Raw genomic sequence first — 17,804 nt, 5'->3', positions numbered from 1 at the left:
GGTTGTGGAACAAGGGGGTGAGATGGGCCTGGGAAAAACCTAGCTCAGTGTCCAGCGTGCCCCATGCTCACTCTGCGTGGCTAACAGCAGCAGTGATGTCTCATTCCTGCCATTTATTGCTTGTCTACTATGGCACCAAACATCATGCCAGGCACTTGATATGCACACCATCTCTCTTTTGACAAATACATGAGGAAGGTATTTTTATTCTCCATTTTACAGATGACAAAACAGACTCTGAGAGCTTAAGTGACTTTTACAAAGTGAGGAAAACCAGGTTAGGAGCCCAGGCTGGCTGTCTCCGCAGCCTCTGAGTGTGTGCCACCTTTCCACGGAAGCAGTTTGCTGAGGGTCTCCTAGGTGCCTGGCACATTACATGCGTTATTGCTAGTCTGATCCGTGCAGTAATCCTGCAGGATGGGCATAGTTACCTGCCTTTTACAGATGAGAAAACAGCTCAGAGAAAATGACTTGCCTGCCTAAGACCTCACTTGGCAGAGACAATATTTCACCTCATGACAGTGGCTGGAGTCCAGGCTCTATTCATTCTGCCACACCACCTCCCTCTCCTAAGGCTGGAGTTGGACAACAATCTTCAGGATGCTGGGCGTTGGGTTGGTGGTAGTGAGAGTGAGTCTCCATCATTATGCTGTCCTGAGTGCCTCATAGACCCTGTTATGCTGCCTTTATTGGAGGGGTTGTATACAAATTCTTAGTAATAAAACATGAATGTCATCTCTGCCTCAAATGGACCTTATTTTCCATTTGATGAGATGAAAAATGGCCACAAGAAACAATAACAATAAGTGATAATTATAGCTAACCTATGTTAAGCTTCTAATACAGTGCTGTCCAATAGAAGTTTCTGCAGTGATGGAAATATTCTGCATTGTCCAATATGGTAGCCATCAGCCACCTGTGCTTTTGAGCACTTGAAATGTGGCAAATGTGACTGAGGAATGCATTTTTAATTTTAATCAAATTTAAATAGCATCTGTATTGGACAGTGCCTTGCGAAAATAGATGAAATACTATACTAAGAGTTTTCTCAAATGATCGCTTATCATCCTTATAATAGTAAGAGATAGATTATTATCATCCCCATTTTACAGAGGAAACTAAGTCCCAAGAAAATGAGGAAACAAGTTTGCCTGGCTGAACACGTGACAGGGCCAGGATTTGAACCCCCGGGCACGTAAATCCAGAGCCTGCTACATTGCGCTGTGCTACCAAGCCGATGTTTCCCTCCACCACAGGAGGGCTTGAGGTCAAGATCAGGATGCACTAGGATGGATACGATGACAGTCAGGACTGGTGAGAATGGCACCAAGATGACAGATGGAGTACGGGGTGGAGACAGGAGGTAAAGTGGGACAGGATCCCTGCAAGGGGAGGCACTGGATCCCCTAGGGAAAGTACCTTGACCTGGAGATTAGGTAATCTGTCCTGTCTACCCCTTACTCTGGATTTGAGTCCTGGCTCTGCCACTTTCTGGGTGACCCTAGACAAATCTTTCTGGCTCACTGAGTCTCAATTGCTTCATCTATAAAATACGAATGATAATAATACTGACCTCATGGGACATGGTGATATTACGGCATGATTGTGCTTAGATGTGAAAAGGCCCTGTCAGCTGTAGCATACCCTACTGTTGGTTCATGCTCCTTGTTAGCTCCTGAAACTTTATACTGGGGAGGATATACCAGCTGCCTCTGGGGAGCAGAGGAGGTTAAGCACGAATATGATCTTGATTTTCAGGACAAATATAATCTGTGAAAGTGGGGCCTCACCGTCCCAGGGGTTGCTAGGAACGTTACCTCGTTCTCAGGACAGGGTCCAAGGATTAGAATTCGGTGGAGCCTGGGAAGATGCATTTAAATTGCTCTTAAGGTCACACTCCGGCCCCTCTGTCTAACCCAGGAGAGCCATCTGCAGGCTGGGGACAGAGGCCTCTGGGGACAAGTTATTGGCATTCCTAACTGGTCAGACCTGTTAACCAGAGCTGCAGGCTTTGTATCAAGTTTCTGGCTTTGTCTGCCTTTCTTTTCTTTTTTATTGTGGAAAATTTCAAACATTATAAAGTAGAGAGGATAGTATAACAAGCCCTTCCCCATATCCATCATTACAACTAAATCTCTACAATACCTATAACCCTATCAGTCCCTGGCACCTCACCCAAGGTTATTTTGAAGCAAATCCCAGCATGTCTTCCTTTTAAATAGTCCTTGTGACCCTCTCATAAATTTTTGGCCCAAGTTGAATTGGTACCATTTCAGGAGAGGGCAGTTTAGCAGTCTCAAAATACCAATGCAAGTGCTTTTTGATTTGGCCCTTCCGCTTTATACAGATGATATACCTGCACGTCTGCAAAATGAAGCTTGTATATGGTTATTCATTCCAGAATTGTTGATGATAGTAAAAGATTATACAAAAAAAGAAACATTCAGAAAAGGGAACTTGTTTAATAATTTTACAGTGGAATTCTGTAGTTTTGTAAAAAGGAATGAGGAAGTTCTTTATATAATGATATGGACTGACCTCCCTAATGTATTCTTAAAAGAAAAAGGTAAGGTACAGAATGCTGCGAGTTATACACTATAATATATATAAAAGTAGAGGAAATTATACATTTTAAGTAAGCCATTATTTCTGGAAGGATGCACATGAGTCTGATAACTTGTTTGCATGGCTCCAGGGCAACTAGGTGGCTGGTGGACATGGGTAGGAGAGAGACTTTTCTCTTTATGCCTTTTCTACCTTTTGAATTTTATACTAATTTTTAAGATTCCTGTTTTTGCTATCTAAAAATAGAATTCTCTTTTTTCTGTAAACCTAAAAATGCTCTTAAACATATAGTCTATTAATTAATAAAAAGGTATTTATCCAAATGATTTGGAAACTTTCATCTACACATGCACAAAATATTCATAATTACCAAAAATTGGAAGCAACCAACATGACCTTCAATAGGTGAATGGATAAACCGTGACTGTATTCCAGACAATGGAATAGTATTCAGCAATAAAAAGAAATGAGCTATCAAGCTATGAAAAATTATAGAAAAACTTTAAATGCTTATTCTAAGTGGAAGAAGCCAGCTTAAAAAGCCTGCATGCACAAAATATTCATAATTACCAAAAATTGGAAGCAACCAACATGACCTTCAATAGGTGAATGGATAAACCGTGACTGTATTCCAGACAATGGAATAGTATTCAGCAATAAAAAGAAATGAGCTATCAAGCCATGAAAAATTATGGAAAAACTTTAAATGCTTATTCTAAGTAGAAGAAGCCAGCTTAAAAAGCCTACATAATGTTTGATTCCAACTATATGACGTTCCAGAAAAGACAAAATTATAGAGATAGTAAAAAGAATAGTAGTTGACAGAGGTTGGGGAGAGGAGGGAGGGAAGGATGACTCGGTGGAGCTTAGGGGATTTTTTTTTTTTAGGATAGTGAAAATTCTCTATATGATAACGACTATACTATAACATGTCATTATGCATTGTCCAAACCCTAAAATGTAAAACACAAAGAGTGAAGCCTAATCTAAACTATGGACTTTGGTTAATAATAATATATCAATATTGTCCATCACTTGTAATAAATGTACCACACCAATGCAAGATGTTAATAATAGAGGAAATGTGCAGGAGAGGGAGAGGGGGCATATAGGAACTCTCTGTACATTCTGCTTAATTTTTCTGCAGACCTAAAACTGCTCTAAAAATAGTCCATTAATTTAAAAAAATGAAATCCTAATTACCTTAGATCTAAAGAGTCTCTTCGCTCCCTCTGCTAGTGAGGTTGTGGTTGTGAGTGGGGTGAGGAGTATAAGGTCACCCTAGGCATTGCCATAGGCGGCAGAATTGTTGCAAGCACAATGGTCTTTGGTGAGACTGTTGCTTGGAGAGTAAGCAGGAGCATTATGAGGGATGATATGCAGGCGGTAGATTCACGAGCTTTGAATGTCAGAGGATTTTGGCTTTGATTCTATAAGCAATGGGGAGCCATGGAGAATTTTATCAGAAGAGTGACGCAGGAGAGCTGTGCTTCAGGAGACCTAGGTTGCAGAATTAGTTCTGCCCCTTCACTGGGCCCCATGCCTCTGTCTGTAACCCAGGAGGCTGCATGCACTAGGCCATCGGGGAGGTCATCATCAGCTCTAAGGTTCTGAGATCAAAGCCTTTCTAGATTTCCCAAGCCCCCGCGCCGCCCCCTTTGTTTTTCTGCTATCCAATGCTGTGCTGTGACTGGAACCGCCCCCTGGGGTACATGTCTGCCCAATAAAGCCTGTTTTATTTTATTATTTTTTTTGCTCCTTTTGAAATCTTCAAGGAGAAAAACCAAATCTGTGCCTGCCCCAAGGAGGAGCAACTTGAAGGGAGTTAGAAATAAAGATATGGGTAATCAAATCCCCTCAGGGTTCCAGGGCACAGGCAGGCTGCTGTCTGCACTCCTGCCAGGGCCATTTCCTGCTAGAAAGACTTGACTCTGAGGTGTCCAAGCTGCTAGAGGTTCCATGCACGACCCAGCCTGGAAGGCTCCAGCTGGTTGTGTGAACTGGGGGAGGTTTCTCTGCTCCTTCCAAGGCCCTCCTGTCACCACAATGTGATTTATGAGCTTTTCCTCTAAAATATGAGAACATTGGCTCCTGATTATGTCCTGTAATGGAGGAAGGCAGTGGCTGCAGCATTTCTGATAAATACTATCTCTTTAGACCACCATCTTGTTATAAAAAGGATGCAGAAGGGTGAATAAAATTTTTTTTTTTTTTTTAAATAACATGGCCTATCTAGCAAGGTGTTGGGTGCGTCACTGTTCCCGTCGGAAGAATCCGGGCTGGATTTCTAGCTTAATTGCCACATACCAGCTGTTAAGACCAGAAGCTACTTAGCTCTGAGCCTCCACTTCTTCATCTGTGGGGAAAAAGTAGGAGCACATTAGTAGCATCCACTTAATAGGGGGTGTTGCACAGATCATGTGAGATAAATATCTGAAGAACTCAGCATCAGGCCTGGAACAAGTGATGTGTTTTGGAAGTGCTAGGGATTATTATTAAGATTATTATGAGCCCCAAATAGTGGATGGTCTAAAAGTAATTTGAAAAATAGTTGGAAAGCATTTTTATAACTATGTGTTGATATGGCAGGGCTCGCGCTTGTGGGAATGACAGCATCTCAATCCAATTCAACAAGTAGGCCGTATCATAGGTGTAACCTGTATAGTTCACAGAAGAAAATGTGACCTTGGGCAAGTTCCAGATCTTGTTTTACACAGAGCCTCGGTTTCTTCATTTGTAAAAATGGATAATAATAATATCCACATCTTGTGTGTGGTATGTAGTATGTGGTATGTGTTGTGTGTGTATAGTGTGTGGTGTATGTGTGGGGTGTGTGAGTGATGTGTGGTATGTGGGGGTATGTGTTGTGTGATGTGTATGTGGGTGTGTGGTGTATATGTATGTGGTTTTTATGTATCTGGTGTGTGGCTTGGTATGTATGTGATGTGTATGTTTTAGGGTGTGTGTGTGGTATGTGTGAGGTGTGGTGTGGTATGGTATGGTGTGTGTGTGTGTGTGTGTGTGTGTGTGTGTGTATGTTGAGTGAGACTCCCATAATCACAATATCTAATGCCCTTAGGTAAAATCACTTGGTAAAGGTAAATAGTGATTTGCTATACAGATATTTATATCCTGATGACCCACATGTGCTGGGAGAATTCATCCTCAGAGCTTAAATTTCATTTGAAGAGCTAAGGCAGATAAGACATGGGTACATTAAAGAATTAAAAAACATCATGAGGTGGTCTGAGACTAAGTAACGGGAGAGTTCAGAGGAGGGTCACGAGGGCCAAGCAGTTCAGACTTCCTGGGAGGAGCAGGGCTTGACATGGGCTCTCAAGCAGTGGTTTTGGTTTTAAAACTCTTTTTGCTTGCCTACCCTCTAAATGAACTTTCGGGGAAAAAAGTCTCTTTTGCCTCACACATTTTAACTTGACATCTGAAATGTTTCATTATAAGTTCAAGTAGTTACAAAGGATATATTTCTGCCATACTGTAAATATTCACCTTGTGGAATAAAATTACACTACTCTCTTAAACGTATCAAGTGGAAGTTAAATAACATAGTAATTTTTAATTTTGCCTTTTTATTGAAGTATCACTTATATATAGTAGAATGCACAGATCTTAAGCATGCAGCTCAATTAACTTTAACCAGAGTACTGACCATCCAGATCGAGGTATGATATATATCCAGCATTCCAGAAGGTACCCTTGTGCCCCCTCTCCGTCAGTATTCCTCCAAAGATGACTATTTCTCTGATCTCTATCATCACCGTGTCATATCTATCACCATAAACTAGTTTTGCATGATGTCCTTTGTCCTGGCTTCTTTCAGTTAACATGAGGTCTGTGAGATTCAAGCATGTTGCTACAGGTTCATGATTTTCATTGTTGTATAGTATTCTATTGAATTAATCGCTCACTTTGAAAAAAATCTTGTCTACTCTTAAAGGACATTTTGGGTTGTTTCTAATATTTGGCTATAAAGCCACTATGAGTTTTCTTCTCTCTATATATATTTTGTAGACACAAACAGTGATTTCTTTTGGGTATGTATCCATGAGTAGAATTGCCACGTTATAGGATAAATACCATAATACATTGATATCTACCACCATTCATCAAAAATTACCCGCACAAGTCAGAAATTTTACATTGTTCCTTTCTTTACCTTCTGAACTCTTAATTCCCTTCTACTTCCTTCACAGAATTTTATCTTAATATATTTTTATGTTTGAAAAACTTTTTTATTGATTACTCTATTATACTTTTTTATTTTACCCAAAATATGTATATAAATTGAAATAGAGGTTTAAAAAAATTTCCTTTGACCATAAAACTCTAAGTATCTTTCTTTCAGATTAATTTATCACACAACTTATCAAAATAATATCAATATTTTATAATTTGATAAATAACTACTAAACATGAAAAGTAAGATAGTATGAGAAATGCTTTTCATAATGAGATGGATGGGATGGTTGATAGCAGTACTTCTCGTACTTTAAGGTCCATAAGGACCATCTGGAGATCCTGTTAAAATGCAGGTTCTGATTCAGAAGGTCTGGATCGGAGCATGGGATTCTGCATTTCTATTAAGCCCACTGGCAGTGCCAATGCTGCTGGTCCACAAACCACATTTTGAGCAGCAAGGGTTTATGGTCCCTACATTAAAAGAAAATTTGCTAACACCAGCGTTCTCAGTTGTCCATTTTGGGAGGCACCCAGATATCTTAACACTTTGGGGCACTGCACCATAGATTCTGGATGAGGGCGAAGTTGGTCTTTCTTCTGCAAAGAGGAAGAACTGCTGTGAACAGGGAGATGGGAAAAGCGAGGGATCATGCCATCTAGACTGAGACACATTCTTAGGCAGAGTGGGAGAGTGGGAATGGAAACAGGATCTCCAGCTGATTCTCTTATAACAACTTCCTGCCCGTGTGCCCACTGGGGAGTCTTCGTGTACCCCAGGATAGGGCTGCCTGTTTTGAAGACCAGTTTTCTGAAGGATGCTAAGATGGTGCTAGCTGTCATCTCAGACAAGGTGGCCATTTATGCAGGTGGGGTTGGACATTTCAAGGAGTGGTTTGGAGAGTCCATTGCAGGTAAATACTGAGAAGGTAAATTTGGACCTGGGTGGTAGATAACCTTGAATTCTATGATAAGGAATTGGATTTAATACTCAGGCAGAGGGAGCCATGGGGTGATTTGAGAGGGTGCTGGTGTGAGCAGTGCTGTGGGGAGATTGATCTGTAGAGCAGCTTGTGAAATGGCCAGGAAGGAGTTAACGCATGGGAACAGCAGCAGTGACAATGCTGTGGGCTCGAAGATAGGGTTGGCTGTAGTTATTGGGATTTGGCTGGGATTTTTATCTCCATCACCCTTCAGCTTTTGAACTTTTGCCCCGGTTGCCCAGACCTGGTTTGCTCTATTAGTATTTCCTGAAGTGTGGGCTGCATTCCTCTAGGGGTACCTGAGATGTTTATGCATGGAGCTCAAGATGGTTCAGACATTGCTCATGTTCCCGTTTTCCTTTTGTTCATAGAGAGTGAGTAGCTTAGGCTTAGGGCCTTAATAAGCAAGTCTCTAGAGAGAATTTTACAAAATTTTCATTTTCATTGAATTAATTTTCTATATACCAGGATAGGAAGTGGTTCTAGTTTCCCCCTTACCATGGTGACATAAAACTGTTCATTTTAAATAAGTTCATTTCAGTAAGAAAAGTGGGCCAATTTACTAGATGATATAGCATGTGGATATGGCAGGAATTGTGTGGCAACATGCAGTGGTTTAACTTTGGGAAGCATTAGGTTAGACCATGTGGCAACAATTGACATGTCCAAGGTCTTTGTGCCAATGACTGGAGCTGCTAAAATTGCAGGACCTGGGCCTCTGGCACTGGGTCAGCTGGGTGGGTCCCACTGCTGTCCACATCACCAGCCTGATGCCCCGCTCCTTGCCTCTGCCTGTAGAGATCCGCACGCAGCTGGTGGAGCAGTTCAAATGCCTGGAGCAGCAATCCGAGTCTCGGCTGCAGCTGCTACAGGACCTCCAGGAGTTTTTCCGCAGGAAAGCTGAGATTGAGCTGGAATACTCCCGCAGCCTGGAGAAGCTGGCTGAGCGTTTCTCCTCCAAGATCCGCAGCTCCCGGGAGCACCAGTTCAAGTGAGAAAGGGGCCAGGGGTGTGGGGTGATGGGAGGCAGCGCTGGCGTGGGTGGGCAGTTGGTGGCAAGGCTGAAAGGAGGCAAGGACTCACTGGAGGCAGATGGTTGTCTCTGAGGCGCTGGGTCTGCAGGACACCTACTCCTCTGAGCCTCGATCTTCCTTAATGCGAAGTGAAGTAGAAATAGTTCTTCATAAGGATGCTGTAGGGAATAAATGAGTAACCTGAAAAGACTGCTTGCCACAGATAGTAAGTGTTCAATAAATAGTTGTTGCTTATCCCACCATGCACCAGCCACTGTGCTGGCCTCCATTTGGGCCAAGGTGACACCCACTTCCTTTCAGGGCATCCTGGCCCTATCCAGTTCTCTTTTATTTTGGGGTCAGTCAGCCTATCTGAATTCTTTAAGCACAAGGACCTCAGAATTTTTTCTCCATGGAACTGATGCTCAAAGCATTCTTCTTCCTTACTCCCCTGGAGGACTGGTGCTGGGCTTTCCCCCTGCCTTATTTACTTATTTACATTGCACAAACCCTCTGTGTGTTAATTTCTCATACCCCAAGTGCTGAATTCCTGGAAGCATGGTCCTCTCAGGCATGTGAGAGGCTCCAAATCCTTTAGCTACAAAACCTTCTATGCTTAAAACTCTCCTAAGTATAGGCAAGAGCTGCAGCCTCACTGGGACACATTTACCCCGCAGAGCAGGCACACTCTGTAACTGTCTTTCCCTCTGCAATGATTTCCAGATGTTTTTTCTCTCTGCCCATCTCCAGCAAATGGCCCTCAACCCCAGGAGACTGGAGACATGCTTCGACCCGCCCAGTCTGATCCTTCCTCCTCTGGGTGCAATCTCTTTTTCCCCTTCCTACATATTTTTTAATTGTGGTAAAATAAACATAACATAAAATGTACCATCTTAACCATTTTTAAGTATACAGTTCAGTGATATTAAATGCATTCACACCATTGTGCAGCCATCACCACCATCCATCTCCAGAACTTTTTTCATTTTTCCAAATGAAATTGTCCCCATTGAAAACTAATTCCCCATTTCCCCCCCACCCCCCAACCCCTGGAGACCACCATCTTGCTTTCTGTCCTTATGAATCTGATTGCTCTAGGGACCTCATATAAGTGGAATCATACAGTATTTGTCTTTTTGTGACTGGCTTATTTCATTAAGCATAATATCCTCAAGATTCATCCATATTATAGCATGTGACAAACTTCCTACCTTTTTAAAGCTGAATAATATTTCATTGTATGTACAGACCACATTTTGTTTGTTTATTCATCTGTTGATGGACACTTGTGTTGCTTCCACCTTCTTCTCTAATTTTGCATTCCAGTCTTGCCAGGGAGCATGCTTCCTTTAAACTCCCCAAAACATCTTCCTTAGTCTGTGCCACAGCATTTGAATACTGGCTTTTGTGCCTTCTTCTCTTGACATTTGAGAATAAGAAATTGCTTTATTAAAGGGCAAAAATTCATTACTCCTTTGCAAATATCATGTTTGTTTTTTCTACCAAATTGCATCTCTTCAAACTTTCACTGCAGAAGGAAGCTTCTATTAATAATTTTCTCCTAGGCACTAAGTCCTTTCACATACAGAATCTCATTTTTTTGATATTTTTGGGAAAAAATTTGTATTTTTTTGAAGCAATACAACTAAAATGCTTATTGATAAAATTTAGAAAGTACAGAAAAGTAGGAGAGAAAAACAATTGCCCGGTTCTGTCACTCAGAAGCGGGTGCTGTTCACATTTTGGTGAACATTTTGCTTGTTTTTTAATATTAACAGCAGTAATAATTTATTGAGCGTGTTAACTGATCACTTACTTTGTGCCAGGTGGGTATTACCACCCCATCTTAAAGAGGAGGACAGTGAAGCTCTGAGAAATCTGCTTGTCTGAACATGTTTGTGGACCAGTCACTGGAAAGAGACAGATTTGAACTGTCTCTCTCATTCTGCCTCCTCGGCCTGAGATAAGAAAGGGCCTGGATGCAGCCTGGGAGCAGCCAAGGAATCTGCACACTCTCCTAAAATCACAGACACAGACACACACTCGGAAACCCACATCTGTGGCTTAGCCGTCACTGGAGCTGTCTAGGGCTGTGTGGTCAGGCTGAAGCCTCAGCTCCTGTCCTTCTCCTTTCTTTTGGTTCAGAACCAGCTCCCTTTTCATCCTCAATGTGAACATGGGGGACAGGAGAAAGGCAGGGCACTGGGGGAGCACGGGCAGGGGTCCCCTGTTCCCTTGTATCATCTATAATGAGCTCCGCCAGCCCCTCATGGGTTCATTAACCAAGGCTACCAGATGGAACAGGAGCCCCAGCTGGCAGTCGGGACAAGCAGGCTGCTTGACACTGTATGAAAGTCTAATTAGGGTGTGGGCCAGGCCAGTGCAGCTGGCGCAGGCCCTCTGCATGATGCTAATTTGAAGGCAGAGCCCCCAACGGCTTTTGGAAGTAGGAGTCTCTAGGGGATGCCTGGACTTGCCCTTTGACCCCAGGGCCAACCAGCACTGACCCCTGGCTGCCTGTCGTTTAGAGCTTAGCACACAGACTCTTCGTCCTGGCTGTCCAGAGAAGCCTTGTCCTGCTGTCTTACAGATACTTCATTTAAGAGTGTCCATCTGTTTACCAGGTAGATGCTCAGGGCCTTGAGGGCAGGGTCCAGGTCCTGTCATTTTATTCCCAATGCAGTGGGCCTAATGCCAAGCAGTGATAAGGTATTTGCAAATGAGTGGGGGAAAGAGGTAGGGAAGGGATGGGAGGGAGAGGCTTTACTCAGTCTATAAAGTCCACTTTGGCAGAGAGATTTGATTCAGAGAGGGGATTGATTTGCCCAAGATCTCACAGCAAATTAGTTGCAGAACTGGATGGGAATGATCTTAGTCCGTTTGGCTGCTATAACAAAGCACCATAGACTGAGCAGCTTATAAGCAGAAATCTATTTCTCATAGTTCTGGAGGCTGGAAGTCTGAGGTTAAGGTGCCAGCATGGTCGGGTTCTGGTGAAAGCTCCTTTTCGGCTTGCAGACTGCTGATTCTCCTTGTGTTCTGACATGGTGAAGAGCACAGAGAGGAAGTAGGCTCTAGTGACTCTTAAAAGGGCACTAATCCCTTTCATGGGGGCTCCACCCGCATGTCTTCATCTAATCCCAACTACCTGCCAGAGGCCCCACTTCCTAGTAGCATCACACTGGGGATAGGGTTTCAACATCTGGCCTTTGTGGGGACACATAGTCAGTCCAGGAACTCAGGTGCCTTGACTCTAAGTCTAGTGTTCCTCTTTTTGCTGTATGGACTGCAGCTGCTCCCTACCCACCTAGACAATAAAAAAGTTTACAGTTGCCAAGGAGGTGCTGTGTCTAGGGCTAGACTTACCTGGACTGAGTTCTATGTGGCACATGAGTCAAAGAAAGGCTCAGATGATGGCTCTGAGGGTTTACCTGGGGCAGGTTGAATATTTAGAGAACAATACCATCACATGTTTCTATTGTTACCACACCTTTTCAAAGCACTCTGACATCTTTGCTTTCTTATAATCCTGTTGATAAGCCAGGGACATAGAGAGGAGCCAGCGGTTTTATCTCAAGCCAACTGTGCACCAGACAAGCCAAGTAGCTTACTTTACAAAGGGCCCACAGTGAGCTTTTGAGTGGGAAAACCCAGGGTTCCTGACTTTCAACTCCACGTCTTCATTCTGGGAGTCCATGTCAGTCATTCGTTTATTTGAAATGTATGTTCTGAGGACCTCTTATTTTCCTGGACTGTGCTCTGTGCTGAAGACACAAAGATTAACGAGACACAATCCCTGCTCTCAGATTTTCTCTCTTCTCTCAAGAGATGAGTGCATGACTTAGGGGACACCCATGGCTGGCATAACTGGGGCAGGCACCTAACTCCAGTGATCTGCTCTTTAAACCCTGCCACCTGCTTGCTCTCTAGGTCTCAGTGTTTAGATGTCACTTTCTCTGGAAAGCTGTCTTGAGTCTGACCTTGTGCTTGCTCTGTGTGTCAGTAATATTCTGTACTTGTTGATTGGCTTATTCATCTAATATTTATTGAGCACCTGCCATGTGCCAGGCCCTGGTTTATAGTGGTAAACAAGATAGACTTAGTTCCTGCCATGGTGGAACTTAGCATCTAGTGGAGGAAAGAGATGAAGAATCAAACATTAAAAAATAATAATGAAAGGAAGAAAACGTTATCAAATATTTGCTAGGATAGGAGTAAACATAACACAAAGTGTTCTAGTTGTCTGTTCTATATAACAGCAGTACTCTCCAAACTTAATGTATCTCATGACTTAATGAGTCAGGAATTTGGACAGGGCTCAGCTGGGTGATTTTTCTGCTTTATGTGGCATCAACTGAGATCACTCGGTGATATTCAGCTGGTGGCTGGTCTGGGGTGGAAGGTCTGAGATGGCTTTACCCATGTGCCTGGTGCTTTGGTGGGGACAGCTGCAAGGCTGGGCTCAGCTGGGCTGCCTCCCTCTCCATGTGGAGTCAGGGCCTCTCTACCTGGCGCTTCAGGCAGGTGTTAGACTTCAGACATGGTAGCTCGGGGCCCTGAGAGAACAGTGGGGAAGCTGCAGTCTTCTTCAAAGCTAGGACATAGCCTCACCCTCTCAACCGTAGCTCAGCTTCAAGGAGATAGGAAATAAAGCCCTCCTCTCTTGGAGGACTGTCAGAGGATTTGCAGCCCTCTTTAATCCTCTATACTGAGCTAGGATGGTGGCCAGGGAAGGTTCCTTGAGGCAGTGGCATTTAAGCAGAGCCCTGAAGGATGAGAAGGAGCAGTCATGGGAGACAGTGTGAAGGGAGAGAGATCAGTGGGGCTAGAACTGGTGATAACGGCAGAGTGGGAAGTTACAGAGGCATTATAAATAGGAAGTAGCATGATCTTATTTGTTTTTAAAAGATCACCTTGGATTGGAGGGGGCAAGAGTGGAACTGAGGAGACCAGAGGGGTGGATGGGAGTGTCACTCTCCAGGCAGCTGGTGATGATCACCTGAGTGACCGCAGAGCAGATGAGGAAGGGATGGACAGATGCTAGGAAATCTTTCTGAGGTAGCATTGGAGAAAAGAGAGGAATCGAGGATGTCTCCCACTTCTGACTAGATGGAAGGACTTGAGAAAGGGGGTGAGGTAAAAGCTGCCACCCTGTTTTGTTGTCTGGATGTCCCCTTTTTGACAACCTCTGGGCTATGAGCTTTGAGATGGCAGAAAGGATGGCTGTTGACCTGGGGTCCATAGCACCAGGTTTGGCATATGGTTGGCATTCACTAAATGTTGAATGAATGAATGAAGGTCAAGTGGCAATTAGAGGTGCTTTGGACTGGGGCTGGGGGGAGGCAGGGAAGGGGACATTTGTGTTCTGGCTGCCTTAGGAACTTGATGAGGCCATTTGGGCAAAGGGTCACCCACTCCTGTGCCTGGCACCTGTCTCAGTGTTGCTGAGAGAACAGAGTGCAGATTCCCTGACAGGCGCATATAGACCACAGAGCCTGGAGCACTAGTTTATAAAGTGTGGTTCTGACCACAGCATCGTGTCATGTGGGGACTTGTTAGAAATGTAAAACGTGGGGGCTCTCCCCCTGCTGCATGAGAAACTCTGGGGGTGGGACCCAGCAATTGGTATTTTAACCAGCCCTCCAGGGTATTCTCATGACTGTGCACATGTGAGAGTCATCCAGTATGATGATTTTCTAGGTGACAAATTATTTATGACTCACTTTTGAGTTGTGCTGGACTTCTAGACCCCTCCTCTTCCCCAGCGTAAAATCCATAATCCAATGCCCTTTCCTAGCCAGGCCTGACCTGAGCTCAGCTGGTCCTTTTCAAAACCTGGAGCTGGGAATCCTTCCTGAGGAGGAGTGTGCTGTGGAGGGACCCACAGGGGGCCTGAAACTTGCCTCTTAGGGAAGGTGGATGTTCTCCAAGCAAGTTGTGTAGTTATAGGAAGACAGGGGTTTCCTGGGACTAAGGCTTTTTCTTCTTTCAGAGCACCTACCCATACTTTAAGATGTCTGGGGAGTCAGGGGGTGGGTGGGGAGAATGAGTGGAATTGGGAAAGACTGCCCACTTTGTACCCCCTCTTAGAGATTCTTGACACACCATTAGGATATGAAAGGCTCTGAGAAGTTTTGCAATAAATAAGCCTGTTGACTTCTTTCTGATGCTGTTTGACTATAGAATTCTCCCTCCCCTGTAGTATTAATATTCCCCCGAACTAGCACTCTCTGTTTGAAAAGCTCTGTTCTAGACAAACACAGGGCTCCCTCTGGAATACTGGTGCTGCAGACAGTACTCTGTATGTGAGGTGACAGTCTCTTCCATCTAACTCCTCAGTTTTGATACCCTTCACCTTTCAAGGGATATACCTGATAAAATGCTCTCTCCAGAAGGTGGTGTTGGTTACTGCTTTTTGGACAGCTGTGGTGGGGGTGGGGGTGGGGGAAGCAACAGAGAATTCTATTCAAATGTGTTTAAAATGGACAAAGTCAGAATTTGGAAAGAGCTGAGAGGTGCTTGTCTGTTTAATGAGTAATGCTTAATATTCTATGCAAAATTGGTTTGGAGCATCTCTCAGCTTCATAGAGCAGTTGGGAGGGAGGATTCCAGTGAGCAACTAACTCGATTGCCAAGAAAATGCATTTTTGGTGGGGGGATAAAGCATCACAGACTTTTTTTCACAGAGGTAGCATTTCCCTGAAAAGATGCTCTAATTTAGACTTAGCCTTCCAGGTGAATCCTAAGCAGAGAAGCGCTTTTGTAGCTAGTAAATCGAGCTTATAAATGTGCCAAGGATTCAGAAAGAAATGGTTTCTCAGAGGAGGCGGAGATAATGGGGCAGGTCCTCCAGGTGTGACTTGTGTCTCCATTCATAGCTACTACTGCTACTATGACTATCATCCTAGTAATGGCTTTCCAGTAATACTTTCCAGAGCTGAGATTCTCCCAGTTCAGTGTGCAATACAGATCTTTCCTAATCACTCAGTGTCTGTGCTGTGCAGGAAACACCCCCACATCCATATTAGCATGTGCCAATGGCTCTACGAGATGTTTCATAAGCATTGTCTCATTTAACCTTCATGGTAAACGTTGTAAACCTTGAGGCAGGCAGTATCTCCATCTGTCTAGTTGAAAACAGTGAGGTTTTGAGAAATTAAGTAGTCTGTCCAGAGGAACACAGCTAGAGCAGGTTAAGTAGTGAGCAAAGATTGTAATTTTGGTTTATCTGGCTCTAAAATGCAAAACTGCTTCTAGCTGCATGACTTTGGGTGTGTCCCCTCACCTCTCTGGGCTGGTTTTGTGTTTCCTGAGAGTCACCCATCAGTCCAGACACCATCGTCCTTATGCTTATGTCAGGGGTTCCCTCTTCTTCTGCCGGTCAGCTCTTGCTCATCCCACCAGGACCAGCTCAGGGTTTGCCTCCTCTGGGCAGTCCCTGCTGTTTATTCCAGGCCCACAGTGATCTGTATGTCACTCTTATGGGGCTCTGGGCAGATTCTCAAGGAACGTTCCAGTTCAAAGGTCTGGTTCTCCCACCTCAGTCTGACAGCTGCTTGAAGGCAAGGGGCCATTTCTAGTGTCTGTCTCTGTCTGTCTGTCTCTCTTTCTCTGATACATAACAAAAGCTCTGTCAAAGTTTTTTTGAATGAATAACCGAAAATACCAAGATATGACCAAATGCTTTCTTCAAATATGTGAAGGAAATAGACTTACGTTGTGTGGCTGCAGAAGAAAAGTAAGGTCCAAAATAGTATTTTCAGAGAAGCTGACTTCAACTCAACCTGGATAACATTCCAATAGCCAGAGCTGTCCAGCATGGAAAGAGCTTGCCTTGGAGGTGTGAGCTCCTAAGTGTGGAGGTTTGTACTCAAAGGAAGGGTATTTTAGGGGCATGTTTCTGTAATGTGATGGATTGTCAGTCAGACTGGATCAGTGCTCCTTAAAATGAGGGAGGGATCATCAATAGCACATGAACCATAAATATTGAATTATATTTTCAATTCTTTTTCAATCTTTGTAGTTGCCTCAAGGAGAAAGTCTTAGTTTGGTACTAATGTATTGCTAATGCCTCTCGAATCTCCCTTTTTACAAATTGAGGGGGCATCAGCATCTGCCTAGGACTGGGTAATACTGTTTTGTTTTCCTTGAACTTACTTTTCTAGTTATCTTCTATTTATGGTAGGTAACGCTGGTTTTTAAATTTTTGTCTTAACTAAGACTAATGAGAAGTCCTTTATAAATTCAGTGAAATAAAAAAAGACAACTAAAAGGGAGTGTTAAGTATGGTGGTATGCAGGAATGGCAAAAGTCTTGAGGCTAGCATAATACCTTAGGGCCTCTTCCACTTCCCTTGGAAAGTGAACGTCTTCCATTGCAATCCTCCCTGCCCTCCAACTTCCTTTTTTCATTGCTGGGAGGATTTTAAGCTAGGAGGCTCAGCCTTAAGGGTGGTCTCTGTGGTGGTGATAGCTCCTTCTTTTCCCTATAATTTTTGCTTTTGGTCCTTTCCCAGATCCCACCCTAAATTTCCTAGAATCCTCAGAGACTATAATGAACGACTTGCAAAGTACTAAACAAGATGTGATTTATTTATGTATGATATGCTTGATATACATGATATATGCATATCATCTACATTTTATTCTAAAAATGAAAAATAGATATTGCGATAAAGGAGATTTTAACAAGCTGTAATATGCAGGGGTTTAGTTTTGACTCGACTTCATTAGGCAAGTAGGATAATAATGACCTTCGAAGATTATACAATACCTTACACTTTGTAAAATGCCTCCACAGCCTTTATCTGCTTAAATCCTCCCAAGAATCCTGGTAGGGTTGAGAGGAGTCAGGGAAGTCATCATCATCTCTACCTGACAGGTAAGGGACTTAAAGGCCAGCTAGAGTGAACCTGGCTTAGGATCCCCAGTTGACCAATGAAAGAACTGGGCAGAGGAGCCATGGTCAGGGCCCTTCCTCTGCCTAGCACTGTACATACCACATGGTGCACCCATACTACAGGTAGATAAACCAAGACAAAGGGGCTTAC

The 17,804-nt window shown here is 43.5% G+C and overlaps 1 protein-coding gene across 1 annotated transcript in view; it reads left to right on the top strand.

Annotated features, from left to right (window-relative positions):
* Window positions 1-7,585: 7,585 nt before the first annotated feature.
* Window positions 7,586-17,804, top strand: part of SRGAP3 (SLIT-ROBO Rho GTPase activating protein 3) — a 123,537-nt gene continuing 113,318 nt past the window's right edge. Inside the window, 2 exon segments of the mRNA XM_025050863.1 lie at window positions 7,586-7,673; window positions 8,541-8,733. Of these exon segments, the coding sequence (XP_024906631.1) occupies window positions 7,586-7,673; window positions 8,541-8,733 (281 nt within the window).

This window comes from Pteropus alecto, unplaced genomic scaffold (assembly GCF_000325575.1).
Source record: "Pteropus alecto unplaced genomic scaffold, ASM32557v1 scaffold75, whole genome shotgun sequence".
NCBI classification, from domain to species: domain Eukaryota; kingdom Metazoa; phylum Chordata; class Mammalia; order Chiroptera; family Pteropodidae; genus Pteropus; species Pteropus alecto.
This window is presented reverse-complemented; position numbering and strand designations above follow the sequence as displayed.